Source organism: Canis lupus, chromosome 1 (assembly GCF_011100685.1).
Source record: "Canis lupus familiaris isolate Mischka breed German Shepherd chromosome 1, alternate assembly UU_Cfam_GSD_1.0, whole genome shotgun sequence".
Lineage (NCBI taxonomy): Eukaryota > Metazoa > Chordata > Mammalia > Carnivora > Canidae > Canis > Canis lupus.
In genome coordinates this window covers 115,244,764-115,261,266 of record NC_049222.1, presented here as the reverse complement: position 1 = coordinate 115,261,266, position 16,503 = coordinate 115,244,764, and the positions used below count along the sequence as shown (strand labels likewise).

Below are 16,503 nucleotides of genomic sequence, written 5' to 3'. Positions count from 1 at the left end.
AGTACAAAGGCCCTGAGGCTGGAAAGTGCCTGGTGCATTTGAGGACCAGCAGAGAAGTCGGCAGTGTTGCAGAACCTCAGAGACTGAGAGGGAGAGAGGGCTGTGACCTGGGAGAGGAGATGGGGACAGGACGGGGAAGGACCTTGGGGGTCTGGCTGAAGACCCAGGAGTGTCTTGTTTCAAAAGCAAGGCTGGGGGATGCCTGGGTGGCTCAGTGGTTGAGGGTCTGCCTTGAGCTCAGATTGTGATCCCTGGTGTGGGGATTGAGTCCCACGTCGGGCTCCCTGACAGAAACATAGACAGCGGGAGAAGCAGACTCCTTGCAGGAGCCTGATGTGGGACTTGATCCTGGGACCCTGGGATCATGATCTGAGCTCAAGGCAGACCCTCAACCACTGAGCCGTCCAGGTGCCCCACCAAGGAGGGATTCTGAGCAGAGGAGGGAGAGACTTAGATCAGAGATTTGACTCAGGTGTTCACAGGCTCCCTGGGGCTTCTTGTGGGAAAGAGAATGGGGTGGAGGAATGGGAAAGGAAGCAGGGAGATGATAAGGAGTCTACTGTGGTGATCCAAGCAGAGACAAGGCAAGGGTGGACAGAGCTAGAGTGGGGCGTGGCAGCAGGAGAAAATGGCTGGTCTGTATATACTTTTTAAAAGATTTATTTATTTGGGAGAAAAAGAAAAAGCACACACACTGGGGGAGGAGGCAGAACAAGAGGGAGAGTCTTAAGCATACTAGGCTTAAGCAGGCTCCACATGGGGTTGGATCTCATGACTCTGAGATCATGATCTGAGCAGAAACCAAGAGTCCAGCACTTAACCAACTGCGCCACCCAGGCAGCCCCCATTTATATTTTTAAGATGGAACTAACAGAATTTCCTAAACTGGATGTGGGGTGTGAAGACAAAGAGGAGGCAAGGATTGACCTATTTGCCCACACAGCTGGAAGGATGGAGGTGCCATTAATTGAAATGGGGATGACTGTGGGGGCAATCAGGTTTAGGAAGATCAGAAGCTTAGGTTTGGATATTTAAATTTGAGAGGCCTGTTAATATGGCAACATCATGGGACACCTGGGTGGCTCAGAGGCTGAGCGTCTGCCTTTGGCTCAGGGAGGAATCTCGGGTCCTGGGATCGAGTCCGCTTCTCCCTCTGCCTATGTCTCTGCCTCTCTCTCTGTGTCTCTCATGAATAAATAAATAAAATCTTCAAAAAAATACGGCAACATCACTTATCTGTATTTATTTGTTTACTTATTGTCATCCCCCCACCATGTGAGCCATTTGAGAACCAATCCTGCTTATCACGCTCAGCACTGTATTGCCAGCATCCAAGAGCAATTCCGGCACACCACAGATGCTCAATAAGTGTTTGTTGAATGAATGAAGATTGACAAGTCCCCAAATTCTTTTATCTTCCAGGTCAGCCAGTATCAATTCCAATCTACCTAACTCTCATGTGCATTTTGTGAATCCTCCAGGTCTGGATTCAAATGTCCTCCTTTTCTGCAAAGCCTGCCCTGACTACTGTTTGACATTCCAGCTCATGCTTAATTTTTCTTTTTTTCTTTTTTATGCTTAATTTTTCTCCATAACACTTACCACCCTGGCATACGTACTTCCTACGACTCTGTTACCTTCCTTCACCAGAAGGTAGTTCCAAGCGGGCAGGAATTTTTGCCTATCTTGTTTAGTGCCAATGGGTAATAAAACATGATCTGGCACACAGTAGGCGTTTAATAAATACTTGCTGAATTTGTGTTGCTGACCGGGAAGACACGTTCCAGGCCCGAGCAGGTTAAGGCTTGAAGGCGAGACCCCGCCTTATGAATCATTCATGACCTGGCCCCGCCCACACGCAGAGGACGCGCGCGCTCACGCGGGAGAGAGGACGCGGCGCGTACCTGAGCTGAAGGCGCGGCAGGGGAAGTGGGCTCTGCGCAGGCGCCGAACTCCCCGACGCGGGTCTCAGCGATTTCTGGTTAGGAGGTGCGCGCGCGCGCGAGAGGGCGGCGGCGGCGGCGCAGTGCGCAGGCGCGGCAGGCAGTGCGCAGGCGCTGGGGGAGGGCGGGCTGAGGCAGCTGAAGCAGCGGCGGCGGCGGCGGCGGAGGCTCGGGCAGAGGGGCGGGAGCTGAGGCGGGAGCGGACGGGCTGGTGGGCGAGCGAGAGGCGGCGGAATGGTGGACTACCACGCGGCGAACCAGTCGTACCAGTACGGCCCCAGCAGCGGGGGCAATGGCGCCGGCGGCGGGGGAAGCATGGGCGACTACATGGCCCAGGAAGACGACTGGGACCGGGACCTGCTGCTGGACCCGGCCTGGGAGAAGCAGCAGCGCAAGGTGCGCGGCCCGCGGGCCGGACGGGCCCAAGGGGGGGCTTCCCAGGGAGGTTGGGGCGCTGGAAGGGGGTTGGAGGTCTCGAGAGGGAATTGGAGGGTCCGTGATGGGAATCGGGGGTCAGGAGAAGGAATTGGCGGGACCGGGAAGGGGTTTGTAGTCCTGAGAAGAAACTGTAGAACTTGAGCAAGGAATTGGGAGTCTGAAAAAAATAATTGGCGGCCGAGTAGGGAATATGGAAGTCAAAAACAACGACAACAAAAAAAAACCCCCAAAACCAAAAAACGAAATCAGCCCGATGGAGGAATTGGAGGGCCTGGGCGGGGAACTGGGGGAAACCGAGATGCTTGGAGACTCTAAAATGGAATTGGGGTCTGAGGCGGGATGGAAGGGTCAGAGGATGGTTGGGGGTGCGGAGACGAACGGAGGAGTCTGGAATTTATGGGCCAGGATGGAATTGATGTTTGGGGGAGCCTGAGGAGGGGCTGAGAGGTGGAGGGGGTTATTTGGAGTGCAGAAAGCTCTGAAGAACCTTGGGGTTGGGGGGAGTTCTAAAGGGGGTGGAGAAGTCTGAGGATGGAGTAGGGGGGTACTAAGAAAGGGATGTGGAGTCTGACGAGTAGTGGGGGGACCTGGGAGACTTGGAAAAGGAGAGGGGCAGAGGAAAGAAGTGGGTGTGAGACTGGGGTGTGGGGGGCGAGGGGGGGCAGGGGTGCAAATGAAAGAAGTTACGGAGTCGTAAGAAGTGTTTGAAGAGATTTATTTGGGGTGTCCTGTTCTGAGTGGGAGGCGGGAGGAGTAAGAGGAATTGATGGAGGGATGCAGAGGGAACCTGGAGAGTTTTGAAGAGGGGATTCTGAAGAACTGATGGACGGTTGAAAAGCTCAGCCAAGGGTTTGGAGGAGCCTAAGGAAAAGGTAGTGTGGAAAAGGTGAGCATCCTGGAGAGAAAGAATGGGAGCGGCGGAATGGCGGGTAATGAGGGAGATTAGGAAAATGAAAGTCGTTGGGAAGGCAGTGTGTGATGGATGGACTGAGAAAGGAATCTGGGGGGGAGGGCTTCTAGAGGTACAGTCGCAGGACTACAGAGTGTGTTTGGGGGTGGGGGACAGGGAGAGGGTCAGGGAAGAATTGTGTCTTTTTTTTTTTTTTAATTTTTATTTATTTATGATAGTCACAGAGAGAGAGAGAGAGAGGCAGAGACACAGGCAGAGGGAGAAGCAGGCTCCATGCACCAGAAGCCCGATGTGGGATTCGATCCCGGGTCTCCAGGATCACGCCCTGAGCCAAAGGCAGGCGCCAAACCGCTGCGCCACCCAGGGATCCCAAGAATTGTGTCTTTGGTGGGGTGGGGGGTGAATGGACCCTGAAAGCAGGGTCTGTTCTCAGGTGGCATGTTGGGGTGTGGAAGCTGCTTAGCGGGGGAACCACAGCAGTGAAAAAGGAGACCAAGAGGAGTGGGAGGCCCAGAGAAGGTGTGTGTGTGTGGGGGGCTCTCCAGTGATAGAAGAGAGGGTTTGTGTGCAGAAAGAGCTAAAGAAAGGAGCGTGTTGAGTGGATGTGTGTGTTTGGGGAGGTGGTTTAAAGTGTGTGAAGAGAGTGGGAGGTACTCGAAGTTAGAAGCTTTTAATACGTTCAGGAGATCTGAATTTTCTTCCCAGATTTGTCACTAATCAGTTTTGTGGTCCTGGGGCAAGACCCTGCCTTCCTCTCTTAGTACAGGTCTGTCATCTGTAAAATGAGGGTGGGGGGTGTGGAAGGAGACCCTTCTGCGAGGCCTACAGAAGTGGATGTGTATGGTATTGGGACTTAGGGAGGGCGGATTTGGTGGAACTTTCTCAGGAACATGGGGCAGACTCAAGGGGTTTGAGTGAGAGCAGGAGTGTGACTGGAAGCCTCTTAAGGGTATGAATTGGTACCCTGGGGGCCCAAGTGCAGAGTGCCCAGTGCGGAGGGGAAGGGTGAAAGGGGCAGCTGTTCCAGGGCGGCCTGGGGTGGGGCCTGGCAGGACCTTTGGTAAATTCCCAAGCTCTGCTTGAATTTCCTCATCAGGAGTGGGGGAGTGGCAGGTTGGTGGTGGTGTCCTTCTCCTTATCTCCACCTATCTCAGGGTCGCCAGGTTGAGATGATCTGATGTGAAAATGCTTTTTGAGGGGAGAAGATCTAGACTGTAGTCCCAACAAGAATTTGTTGCCTGAGGCCTTGCCAGGGTGGCAAAGGTTAAGAGTTGCCAAGACACTTGGAAAGTTGGGAGGGGAACAGGGGGCCATGGGGTTGTTGTTGAGTATTTTTGGGATCTGACTTCTCCAGCTCCAAGTGCTTGGGAGAATGAGGCTTTTTCTGTCAGGTGGTGGGAAGAGGGGGGAAACCTTCCTTTTCCCTCCCTTCCTGTCTTCTACGCCTCCCCAGGTGACTCCTTTTGCTAGCTCATTTCCACTCCCTTCTGGGAGTTAGGGTGTGTGCTCCTTCGTGGTTAAGTCTCCCTTACGCACAGGGTGAGGCCAGAGCACCATTCAGGCCCTGGGTGGGAACGAGGACTCACCAGAACCCCAAGGCCCTGCCTGCTGTGTATTATTTTTCCCTCTTCCCTTCCTCAAGGACCAGGCAAGGTTGAGGGAAAGGGTGGCTCACAGTGTTCTCTAATACAAGCCGCTTTCAGTTCTCAATAAGGGTCAGATTCTAGCATGTCCTGCTTTATACCTACCGCAGCAAATATTTACACATAGCTGTTCTTTGGGGGAAAATATTGCTTCACCGCTGTGCACTTTCCTATTATGGAATAGGGATCCTTTATGAAATGGGGGAAGGAATGGTGGAAAGGAACATGTACACGAATTTGTACTGTTCTTTTCCTTCTAAGAAGAACTCCCCCCACCCCTCAAACAGTCTGGGTGAGTTTTTCTGCATTACAGTGTCGCTTAAGTGAATGACAGGTTGTCCTTCTTGCCTTGCTGAGCCATTGGTACACGGAGAGTGAGTGGTAGTCCTGTGAGTATCTTGTGCACACTCACTTATCCTGAAAATCTGTTTCCAGGATCACTGCAGTCCCGTAAAGTGCTTGGAGTTGTATTCCAAGTTCCAGGAATTAGGCCAGGGTTGGTTTGAGTCAGGGTGTATGTAGCATCTGATGGTTCTCACTTTGACCTGAAGCCATTTGCTCTGACTTCTAGGGACCCTTGTAACCAACCTGCTAAGTAGGTTATAGAACAGTTCTGACGTGGAAGGCCCTGAGTGTCCTCCTGGGAGATAGGAGAAGGACTGGCCTGGGTTTTGAGTAAATGCTCCAGCAAGTACAGTTCTCTGCCACAGTTCCTTTTCCCAGCGTCTGAGAAGGTCCTGGGTAGCCTTGGTATTATTCCTTGCTCTCCTGGACAGGAGCTGTCTCTTCTTAGCTCCTTCAGATGGATCCCCTCTCAACATAGCAAGAAGGATCGATCGCCTCCTTCGCTAAGCTTGCTTGTTCCTTGAAACATCACTGTTTGCAGGGCCTCAGGTTAGATCCCTGACCTTTAGCTTGGGCTCTATCAAGGGTGAGTTAATTATTTGAAAGTTCTGATGGTTCATTTTTCTCCAGGTTTTTTTTTTTTTTTTTAAAGCCTGACAATAGGGGCCTCAAAGTAGCCATCTGTTATTTTGTTCCATTACTGTAATTGCTTTCCTCTTGGGTTCTGGCTAAGATTGACAGGTCCTTAGCGGCTTTCAAAATTAAATAATATACCTAAAAAAAATTAATAGTAATTTTTAAAAACCCCATCAAACTTAATTATCATCTAGAAGTAAGACTATAAATATGAGAGGGGGACAGCTATACTCAGGAGAGGGATAGAGAAAGCTACTTGGCTACTAGCACTATTCCCTCCCCAATCCCTGAAAACGTGTCTTAGAACATGGCTTTCTTTCCTGGTGACTGCCAAAGAGGTGAGGTCTGGGAGGGTGGCCTGGGAGTAACTGCACCCCTTGTAGCCATTCACACTTGTTCTGTTGAGAGTTGGTACCATGAAATGGGAGCGGTGCCTGTTGTTTCATCTAATCCTAGGCGGTCCCGGGCGGCAACCCAGAATTGCCCTCTGCGTTTTGAAACACCCTCCCTGGTTCCGGCTTCCAAGACCAACAAGGAGGCTAGTTAGCTAAGCTACCTGGCGGCAGGGAGCTGACTCATTCTTGGGTTGGAACTGGTGGTAGATGGTTTTATTTAAGGGCAGCTGATTGCCTGGCCTCAATTGGGCTTCATTGTGGCGAAAGTTTGGTGAGCACGTTGGAGGAAACAACCCAGGAAATGAAGGGCAGTGCTATAGTATCCTGGCGAATGCCCTTGCTGCCAGGGAGATCAATTAAGACACAGGATGGCACTCTCAAAAAGTCTTCTTAATCAGATTTCAGGACAACAGGGACAAGTGTGGAAGGGACAAGTGTGGATTCTAGTGTTAAGCCTCTGGGATGGGGACTTATGTCATTTATTTATTTATTTAAACTCTGGGATGGGGACTTCTGTCATTTATTTATTTATTTATTTATTTAACCCCCCCCTTTTTTTTTTTTTTAGAATTTTATTTATTCAGAGAAAGAGAGAGACACACATAGGCAGAGGGAGAAGCAGGCTGTATGCAGGGAGCCCTGTGTGGGACTTGATCCCAGGTCTCCAGGATCACGCCCGGGGCCAAAGGCAGATGCTCAGCCGCTGAGCCACCCAGGCGTCCCGACTTTTGTCATTTAAATGTAGACTTCATTTGGGGCACCTGGGTGGCTCTGTTAGTGAAGGGGCTGCCTTCAGCTCAGGTCATTATCCTGGGGTCCTGAGATGGAGCCCCTCCATAGGCTTCCTGCTCAGCGGGCAGCCTGCTCTTCCTTCTGCCTCTGCCCTTCCACCTGCTCATGATCTCTCTCGAATAAATAAATAAATAGATAAAATCTCTAAATGTAGACTGCAGTCCTGGTGGACTTTGGCCAGACAGCACTGTTTTTCAGAGTTACCCTGAGTGATAGTACAAGTTACCTGGCAGTGCTGTCTAGCAGATGACAGAAGAGAGAATGGAATAAAAAAAGAATTGATTTGAGAAGGCTGAAGGAATTTCTAAGACTGTTGAGGTGGACACCTTCAGCTTGTGCTGTATTGATTTGTAGTGTGCTAGGAATTGTACAAACCTTTGACCAGATCTTAAGGCTTCTTAAAACAAGGATTCCCTGCTGCTTCTGTTTTTTTTGGGGGAGGGGAGGAAAGGAGAAGGGCAAAAATAATTAGGGAACACCTGTTTGTCCCAGGATCACTTGCTCAGGTTTTCTGAATAGCCAAAATATCGACATGTTTCTCTCTTCTCTGGCATGTAGTATATTCTAGACCAGTGTCTTGCTCAGCTTTGTCCCTGTTTCCTTCGCTTAGTGATGTCCAAGGTCTCATCTCATCTCATCTCATCAGTCAGGTTCAGGTCCCTTCCCCCAGATTCCCTTCCACTGCCTTTATTTATGGATTTATTTTACAGAATAACAAAACACTCCTGTTACCAGGTTCAAATTCCTCTCCTCCCCTTTTCTTTTTTCATGGAAATGGAAGGCAAGCGACAGCTGGTTGGTCATTCAGTGACTGTGGTAATTGAAACACCTACGAAAGGGAAAGAAAGGTAGGCAGACGGAAGTTTCTACTTGAGCGGATGCAAATTTTGTCATCCATGGAGGTTTGAAAGACGTCTTTATATCATGGGTGGTGTGAGAGCTCAAGACAGTCTCCTTTAGGATGAGTTTAAAGTTTAAAACATCAAAGCACAGTTACAAGGAAACTTAGTTTTACAGTGTTGGCAGTCAAGGCGCCAGAATTTGTTATAAAGTGTCTGAAAGTGGCACACTAGCACTTGCTTTGTTTCAAGAAGGTTTATGAGTTACATTTTAGTCAGTGTTCCAGGTATCAAGGAGTATGTAAGGGTCAGTGAATCAAAAGAAACAATCATATTAAATTCCGGACTCTGTAAAGAACGATCTTATTGGGGATCCCTGGGTGGTGCAGCCGTTTAGCACCTGCCTTTGGCCCAGGGCGCGATCCTGGAGACCCGGGATCGAATCCCACGTCGGGCTCCCGGTGCATGGAGCCTGCTTCTCCCTCTGCCTATGTCTCTGCCTCTCTCTCTCTCACTGTGTGCCTATCATAAAAAAAAAAAAAAAAAAGATCTTATTTGGGTGCGGGGGGGGGGGGTCGGTAGGAGGAGAAGGATCTTGCATCCCCCAGAAAGTGAAATCTTTCAATGGGCACGGGTGTCTTTACATCAGTGCTGGGAAAGTTTTATCCAAGTAGCAGTCTGCCTGGGATTATAAAAATCTCTGAGACATTCGCCTTGGTGTTGTGCCTTTTTTGGTTGTGGTGTTCTTTCACGTCCCTTCCCCCTCCCCCTTCCTTTGTAAACAATCGATGCATTAACTTGGAATGTCCAGGGAAAGTTTTGAAAAGCTGGTTGGTGTAACTTGGTTGCCTTCTCTTTAGTCGGAGCTGCAGTTACTCTGGGAGAAGCCATTGGTCTTTTTCTTGGGCATAATTTATTGAAGAGTTATTGGAAAGCCAGTGGATTGAGTTTATTGGAGATTTGATATTTGCCACCTATTTCTGTGCTGGCTCCTGCCTTCCTGGGATGAGCCCCATCTCCCCAATAGTGAAGGCCCATCCTGAATTTCCGGAAAAGACAGTGGTTCCCCATCCAGAGCAGCATTCCCCCTCATCCCTCAAAATCCTTGCTTCTGTGATTTAGCTCCCTGTTTCCTAAACTTCAGCCATTTGTGACTTTTCCATGCCCATTTTTACTTTTATAAAGTTAATTTGTCTTCAGTTTTAAAAGGAAAAGTTATATAAGTATGATAAATGAAAAAGTCAGCCTCCCTGGCCATAAATAGAAGGAAACTGGGAAAATAAACATGCTGAAAACAAAACTGATGTCGTTAAATTCCAGCTAGGTGTTATTCCTGCTGAAGGCTCTGGGCCTGAGCTCTGCTCCGTTTGTTAAAAAGAGAATTTGGCAAGTATTAGTGAAGTGCTAAAGACCCACAGTGCCAAGCAGAGACTTTCTCTTTGAAGTAATTAGAAGGTTTACAAGAGAATCAAAGGAATAACCTCACAGTGATTTGAGGATTAATGTAGGATATGAATAACCCTTAAAATCTCCCATATGTGCCTGCCACTCTTGGAAAAAACTATCTCATTTGACCCTGGAAAGATTCCATGAGAGTCAGAGCAGAGTGACTTACCCAGGAACACACTGCCTATCCTGCTTGCCCTATGTCCCACATATCACTCAAAATTGGATGACTCTGGATATATCTTTGCTTTCTTTTTTCTTTTTTTTAAATAAAAAAATGATTTTATTTATGTATTAGGGAGAGAGAGAGCTCTCATGCACACAAGCAGGGGGAGCAGCAGGGAGAGAGAGAAGCAAACTGCTCACTGAGCAGGGAGCCCAATGCAGGGTTCAATCCCAGGACCAAAGGTAAAAGGTAGATAGATGCTTAACTGACTGAGCCACCCAGATGCCCTATCTTTGCTTTCAACTGTTAGGTTTTGTTTGTTTGTTTGTTCTTTTTAAGACTCCAGTTTTCGTACACATACACTCTGGAAGTTTGGCTGCCCCCCCATGAATACAGTGCTATGCTGTTTGGGTATTTGAATCTGAGATCCTGAGAGGAAAGCAGTGCCCTCCTGCCGTTAAGAAAGGCTTATTTAAATGTTTTTCTTCCAAATATCAGAGCAGAACAGATTCTTTGTTTTCCAGTGGAACCATCCACACAGGGCAAGAGTAGTTGAAAGTGGCAGTTACTACTCGCCCAGCACAATGAAGTCATCTTGGGAAATATCGTTGACGGTGTTGAAATGATTGAAAGGGATGCTAGAACACCAGCAATACAATAGCATTTGTGTCTTCAGCTTCGGGCAGGAATAAAGAAGACATTGTGGTTTGTTTTATGCTTTTTAAAGTTTCCCCCCCAAAGGTGTGGGTCTGAGTGATGTCTGTCACTGGCTTTCTAGTGGGTTTTTCTTTTCATCTTCTCCCCCTCCCCGATGGCTGTTGACAGTGGGTGGAAGCCACATTCTAGGTGGATGGGAGGCAGTGCGGAAGGCAGGCAGTCGGCTTTGCTCCTTGTTCTCCATGTGTGAGAACAGTCTGGTTTTTTAATCTCCAAAAACCCTAAGATTAAGAGTTTTCATGTCATACCTCCTGAACAATAATGACTGATTTAAAAATGTCTTAATCATCAGCCATCCAGGCTGGAGGCACAACAGGAAGTAGTATGAGTGCATTTCTTTTCTTTTTTAAATACGTATTTCATTTCGATGGCCAAGAAGGCCAATTTGCGAGTAGAAGAAATGTCACCGGTGGAAGCTTGAAGGTGATTCAACAGCCAGCCTTGCTGGGAGGTTGTTTGAGGGACTGTCACTCTAGGAGGCTTGGTGGGTCTTCAGCTTGTGTTATTGAAATGATAGGCCTTCTTTCACCAAGTGCCAAGGCAGTGCTGGAAGCCTCCTTCTGTCAGGGTCATTGTCCTAGTCCGTGTGTGTGTGTATGTGTGTGTGTGTATAATAGTCAGCATATGAGTGCCCTATGATCTGTCTACATCTGGGTGTGAGTAAAAGGTATTTAGTTGATATCACCATGGGAACTGAGTCGCCTATTTATTGTTTTGGGGAGTGCCTCCACACCAGAGGCAGCACTAATGTTGGAATGTTGGGCTCTTGGGCAGAAATATGATGCCAACTGATTTCCTAGGAAAATATCCAGGGGCATGGTGGCCATGCTGGGTAGGTGGACGAGGAGCCTCTGTTGTGCAGGAATCACAGGAATCACACCGACCAGTCTGGTCCCTCTTATGGATGAGGGGTGGAGGTGTGTGTTTGTGCAGGAGAAAGAAGGAAAAGCTTACAGCATGAAAGCCCCTGTTGGCTTTGTGGCTGGGACGTGTGCTTTTTCTCTAGGCATTTAGAGTTGGAATTTCAGCTATGTGACTTCTTAATAGCAGGGCAGAATGTGCCTGCATCTTTTGCCTGCTTTCACAAACACTGACAAATTAAAAAGAACTCTAAAGTTTCCAGCAAATCCCAAGTGCGGTTCATTCCATGATAACATTAAAAAAAAAAAAAAAAATCCACATCCTTCCTACCCCAGCTCCGACAGTAAATAAACTTTTTTCTCCCTGTTGCTTCCCCCTCTTTCCTTTAAGGAATTGAATATCTTTACAGTAAACTCTGAGTCTGATGAAAATTTTAAACATTTTTTACAAAGTGCTTATTTGGCTCCTGCCACCGCCATAGATTGTGTTTGGAAGTGTCAGGTTGTCTTTGCTTTTGGTTTAAAAAATATATATATTTTATTTTTATTTTTTTAGTTTTATTGGTTAGTGGGCACCTGAGTGGCTCAGTGGTTGAGCATCTGCCTTTGACCCAGGTTGTGATCCCGGGTCCTGGGATCGAGTGCCACATCAGGCACCCCGCAGGAAGCCTGCTTCTCCCTCTGCCTATGTCTCTGCCTCTCTCTGTGTCTCTCTCATGAATCAGTAAAATCTTAAAAAAATAATTTTATTGGTCTGTATGATCTAGTTCTGGCTTATGATATAAAATCAGCTTCAAAATTCAAAATGTCTGGAAGCAGCTGGTTTTCCAGGCTGGTTCAAGGGCAGTCTGATTGATGAATCAACCCTTCTTACAGGCGGGGTCTGCTAACCAGTCCTGGAAGGTATCCAGACAGTAAACATCACCGGGATTGTGAGGCTTCTTTTCTTTTCTTTTCTTTTCTTTTCTTTTCTTTTCTTTTCTTTTCTTTTCTTTTCTTTTCTTTCTTCTTCTCTTCTCTTCTCTTCTTTTTTCTTTTCTTTTCGGGGGGGGGGGGGTGGATGTGGGGAGTCATTTGAGCTATGCTGCCAAGCCTGGTAGGATTTGGCTTTCTGTAAAACAGAAAGGTCTGTATCAAGATGTCTTTTTCAAAGATGTCAGGCCTGTAGTCATCCAGAGCTGTGTCTGCTGGGTACAGTAGGAGGAAATACCTAGACGGGTTTGGGGGGCCTTCTTGACCATTTTGGAAACTTTTTGTAATTTTCTTTAACTCACACAAAGACGATCCGCAGAAAAGAATTTGATCCATTGAGAGCTGCAATCCATTTTAGGGATGGTGGGTTAAGGGATCCTGGCCCAAAGCTGCATCAAGGAGTGGCACTCAGCTCTTACCTGCTGCCCAGAAACAGCTTAGAGATTCAGAGGCAACAAGCTTTGATCTTAAAAACAGAAGACTCAAAGTGCATTCAGTTCTCTTTGCAGCTACCTTAGACTTGGGAAAGTTCTGGGCCTCTTTAATAAACAACCACAAAGCAATTCTTGCCAAATACGGCCTGCTCCAGGGCCACAGGGTTAGCTTAGGAGACAACTTTCTTGCCTAAAAATAAGTGCATGTTCCTATCAAACATTCCAAGCATTGTTTAAACATGAGACTTCTGAGTAGCAGTTCAGGCTTTGTGGGTTCAGTTATGTCAGAATGTGGGCAGTTTGGGGAGCTTGCTCCCCATTTTGGGATTGGCCAGTGGTCACCCAGGAAATCAGATGACCAAATGCAAACCATCTTCCATCTCATTTCTGTATGTTCTTGGTCTATTTATAGGCTGGTGGGGAAGACAGAGAGCAAGCATGTAAATAAAACAAGGCAATTTCAGATAGGATTGTGTGTTGTAGTGTGAATTAAATACTAATTAATAATCGCTAGTGTGTTACCCTGTGCTCAACTCTATTCTGAGTGCTTTACCTGGACTCACTTGTGTAATCCTGTGAGGTAGGTAGTATTACCTTTACAGGACAGGTGTAAAAATGGAGCCATGAAAGTTTAAGTCAGTTGTCTAGACAACAGTGCCAGGGCTTGAACCTCGAAGGTCTGGCCTTCAAGCCTGTGCTCTCATATCTACAAACACTAATCTAGTGATTGGGAATGGCTTGGGGGGAGGTGGGTGAGGGGAGTAGGGTGCAGTGCAGGTACTTTAGATCAAGAGGAAGATTTCTTTCTTTCTTTTGATTTTCTTTTTTTTTTTTTTTAAGATCTTATTCATTTATTCATGAGAGACACAGAGAGAGAGAGAGAGAGAGAGGCTGAGGGAGAAGCAGGTTCCACGCAGGAAGCCCGATGCGGGACTCCAGGATCACATCCTGAGCTGAAGGCAGATGCCCAGCCATTGAGCCTCCCAGGCGTCCCTCTTTCTTTCTGTTTTATTTACTTATTTGAGAGGAGAGGAAGAACAGAGAGAGAGAGCTCTCTACCTTGCTGAGGAGAGAGCCCAATGCAGGGCTCAATCCCAGAACCCTGAGATCATGACCTGAGCCACCCAGGTACCTCCAAGAGGAAGATCCTGGAAGACAGAACATGTTGGCTGTTCCCTAAGGGATGGGAAAGAGGGAGCCAAGAGAACACTACAGGGAGGCTCTTTCAAGCAGGGGGGAAGAAAGTGTGGAGGCCATGAGGAGCAGAAAGAAGGCCAGAGTGGCCAGAGCAGGGCATGTAGAAAGGATGGTCCCAGCCAGATCTCTTAGAGCTTTTTTGTTGGAAACGGTGATGAGGCCTAGAATCTGCAGATTCAGTGCCTCTTGGACTCCCATTAGGCCAGGAATCTCCTACTTCCAGAACTCTGGCCCTGTAACCCTTTTCTCTCAGAGTCTCTGGACTGGCCAAACCAGAACTGACTTCTAAAGTGGGAACCCTGGGACGATGGAGCATTAAACTGAACAAAAGCTTCAATTATCCCTCTGCTCATTGCTGCAGTAGACACCTGTGTTTGATTAAAGCGCTGGTAACTTTTGAATCTGGAGTTTTACAGCACTGCGGGCTCATGTGGCTTTGTAGTGTCTCTCTTACAGAACTCAACTCTTACCCTCTGAACAAATTCCAGTCCCCTTCAGTCCCATCAAGAGGCTGCTTGATTTATAAAGCATCTTTGGTAAAATGTGGTTCCCTCTTTGAAGTGGGAAGCCAGGAAGCCTGATTTTTTTAACTGGCTCTTTTCCTAGGACCTCCCTTTCTCTGTAAATCCCTCTTCCATTTACTCAATATTTCCCCCTTGTTTCTCTTGGTCAGGTTGAGTTATAGCTAGCATGGTTCTAATTCAGAGAGACATACATGCAGGCTGATTGAGGCGTTCAGCCTTCCATACCCCACTGGAAGCCAATCCAGTGACATTGGATTTCATTTGGCCCATGGTTCCCCATCTGAAGGCACACCTTGTCAGACTAGTTATGTGGCTTTTACTCAGGGAGGAACAGCAACAGCTCTGGGCTATCCATAGACACTCCTGACTGTATACACAGCACTCAGCAAGAAGCTAAGTTCACAGATCATAAGGTGTCCATCGTGAATGTAGGCTGGAATTCTCTCGCCCTGCCCTTAATGCAACTCGGCTGCAGAAATCATCCCTGTTGACAATATAAAGGAGTGAATGAGTATGAAGGTGTCCTGTGGTAGCATGGCCAGCCCAGCTGCTTCAGCTGGAAAGAAGATGGTGAGGTTTCCATTCTCCTGGCAGCATACCCATGTGAACTTGTTAAATCTTTTAAGTAGCTGTATAGGAGGGGAGATAAGTGTGTGTTTATCTTTATCCTCTTAAATACAAACATAAAACCTCCCCTTTATAAAACCAGTTCAGAGTGGGAAGAAAGTGTATGGAAAATGGAAAACGTGGCCGATTATATTGAGTCCTACTCCACGTTTGGGATACAGCTGTAAGTTTCCACGGTGGGTGGCTTATTATGCATTTATGCTGAGCTGAACCTGCTCCAGGCTGTTCCTGCAGATAGAAAAGGCTTTCTTGGGGTGAAGCGGGGGAGGGGTGTGGGGTGTGTGTGGGGGAAGCTGCCTCTTTCCATCGCACTATAAAGACTTGGAGGAAGGTCTTTTGAGAGACTTCAGCAGCTGTCACTTGGGTAGCAGAATTGGGGGCTGCTGACCAAAGTGTGTCTGCATTTTATAGCCAACCAGCATGTTGTGTAACATGAGTTGGGGCTTCATGGGCCCTGGAGTCCAGCACTCAGGTAGAAACATGACCGCCAGGGCCAGACAACAACCCTCACTGGGCCCCTCTGCAGAGCAGAGCTCTGCGCCGAGCCTTTGGGGGTATGAAAGAAACCGGAGACCCAACCCATGCTCTCAAGGAGCTCACTGTGTAATTGGGGAGAAAGCAAAGCCACATGAGACGTCAGGAGGACACTAAGCGGCACACCGAAAGGCCTACAGCACTCTAGCTGTGTCCTGGGAGAGGAAAGGGGTGAATAAGGGCAGGTGGGGTCAGTCATGGAAACTTTCATAAAGGAGGTGAGTGTGCAGGAGGGGTGGGCCTTTGCCCCAGTGGTGTGCAGGTTTCTGGGAGAAGCGTTAGGGGGTCTTGTGTGCAATTGAACAGTATTCCTTAGATGTCTCTTCTGAGCAGTCCTGCCTGTTCCTTCCCCTGATGAGCACTGTCTTGTGGGGAGTTTCACATTTGAGGTACCATGTTTGGTATATCTTAACTATACCTTGGAAGCTCTGAGTAGCCAGACCCCAGGGTCTGAATCCATAGCCATTGGCAGGTCCTGTCACTTTCAGAACTATTGTAGGCAGGCTGGACCCCTCATGTGGGAGTCTGCCCTGAGTACTCTTTAAGAGGGCATTTGCTTTCAGCTTGGTGGTGGTCCCTTCAGAATAAGCGCAGACTTTAGGAAAAGGAACAGAGAGACTTGGTTCTTAGATCTAAGAGTCTCTCCAAGCCTTGTGCCTTACAGCCTCTCCGGGTGTGTGCTGCTGCGTAGTCCAGATGAGCACTCCAAGCTGGAAGAGGCAGTTCTGTATTGAGATTGCCCAAATGAATGGGGTTGACTCCTGACAGCCTGGTTGGCTTGGTGTGCCACAGTTAACATGCCATCCCTAGAATGAGGGTAGCCTGGAAGTGTTCTTCCTTGAAAGTTTATTCTTGCCTGCCAAGCTCAGCTTACAGGTGCTATTCTTTAAATAAATGCCTTAGAGCTGGCTTGTGGAACTTAAGAGTTCCCATCCCCGGAAATACTCCAGTGTGTTTAAAAAAAAAAAAAAAAATTCATTCAGGTGCTCATGGCCAAATGTGTGACTCAGATAGTACAGTGCCCTTGATATGCTTTTCCAAAATTGACATACTTGAGTTGCACTCTGGCCCCACTGCAAGATAAG

At 47.9% G+C, this 16,503-nt stretch overlaps 1 protein-coding gene across 5 annotated transcripts in view; it reads left to right on the top strand.

Moving 5' to 3' along the window:
• Positions 1-2,075: 2,075 nt before the first annotated feature.
• The window catches only part of ACTN4 (actinin alpha 4), a 73,038-nt gene continuing 58,610 nt past the window's right edge, over positions 2,076-16,503 (top strand). For 2 of the 5 annotated variants that reach the window (XM_038528971.1, XM_038528968.1), the window contains exon 1: positions 2,076-2,339. In XM_038528971.1, coding sequence (XP_038384899.1) covers positions 2,178-2,339 — 162 coding nt within the window. In that variant the 5' untranslated portion in view covers positions 2,076-2,177. The remainder of the gene's footprint in view (positions 2,340-16,503) is intronic. The other 3 variants (XM_038528970.1, XM_038528967.1, XM_038528969.1) reach the window with 2 other exon arrangements.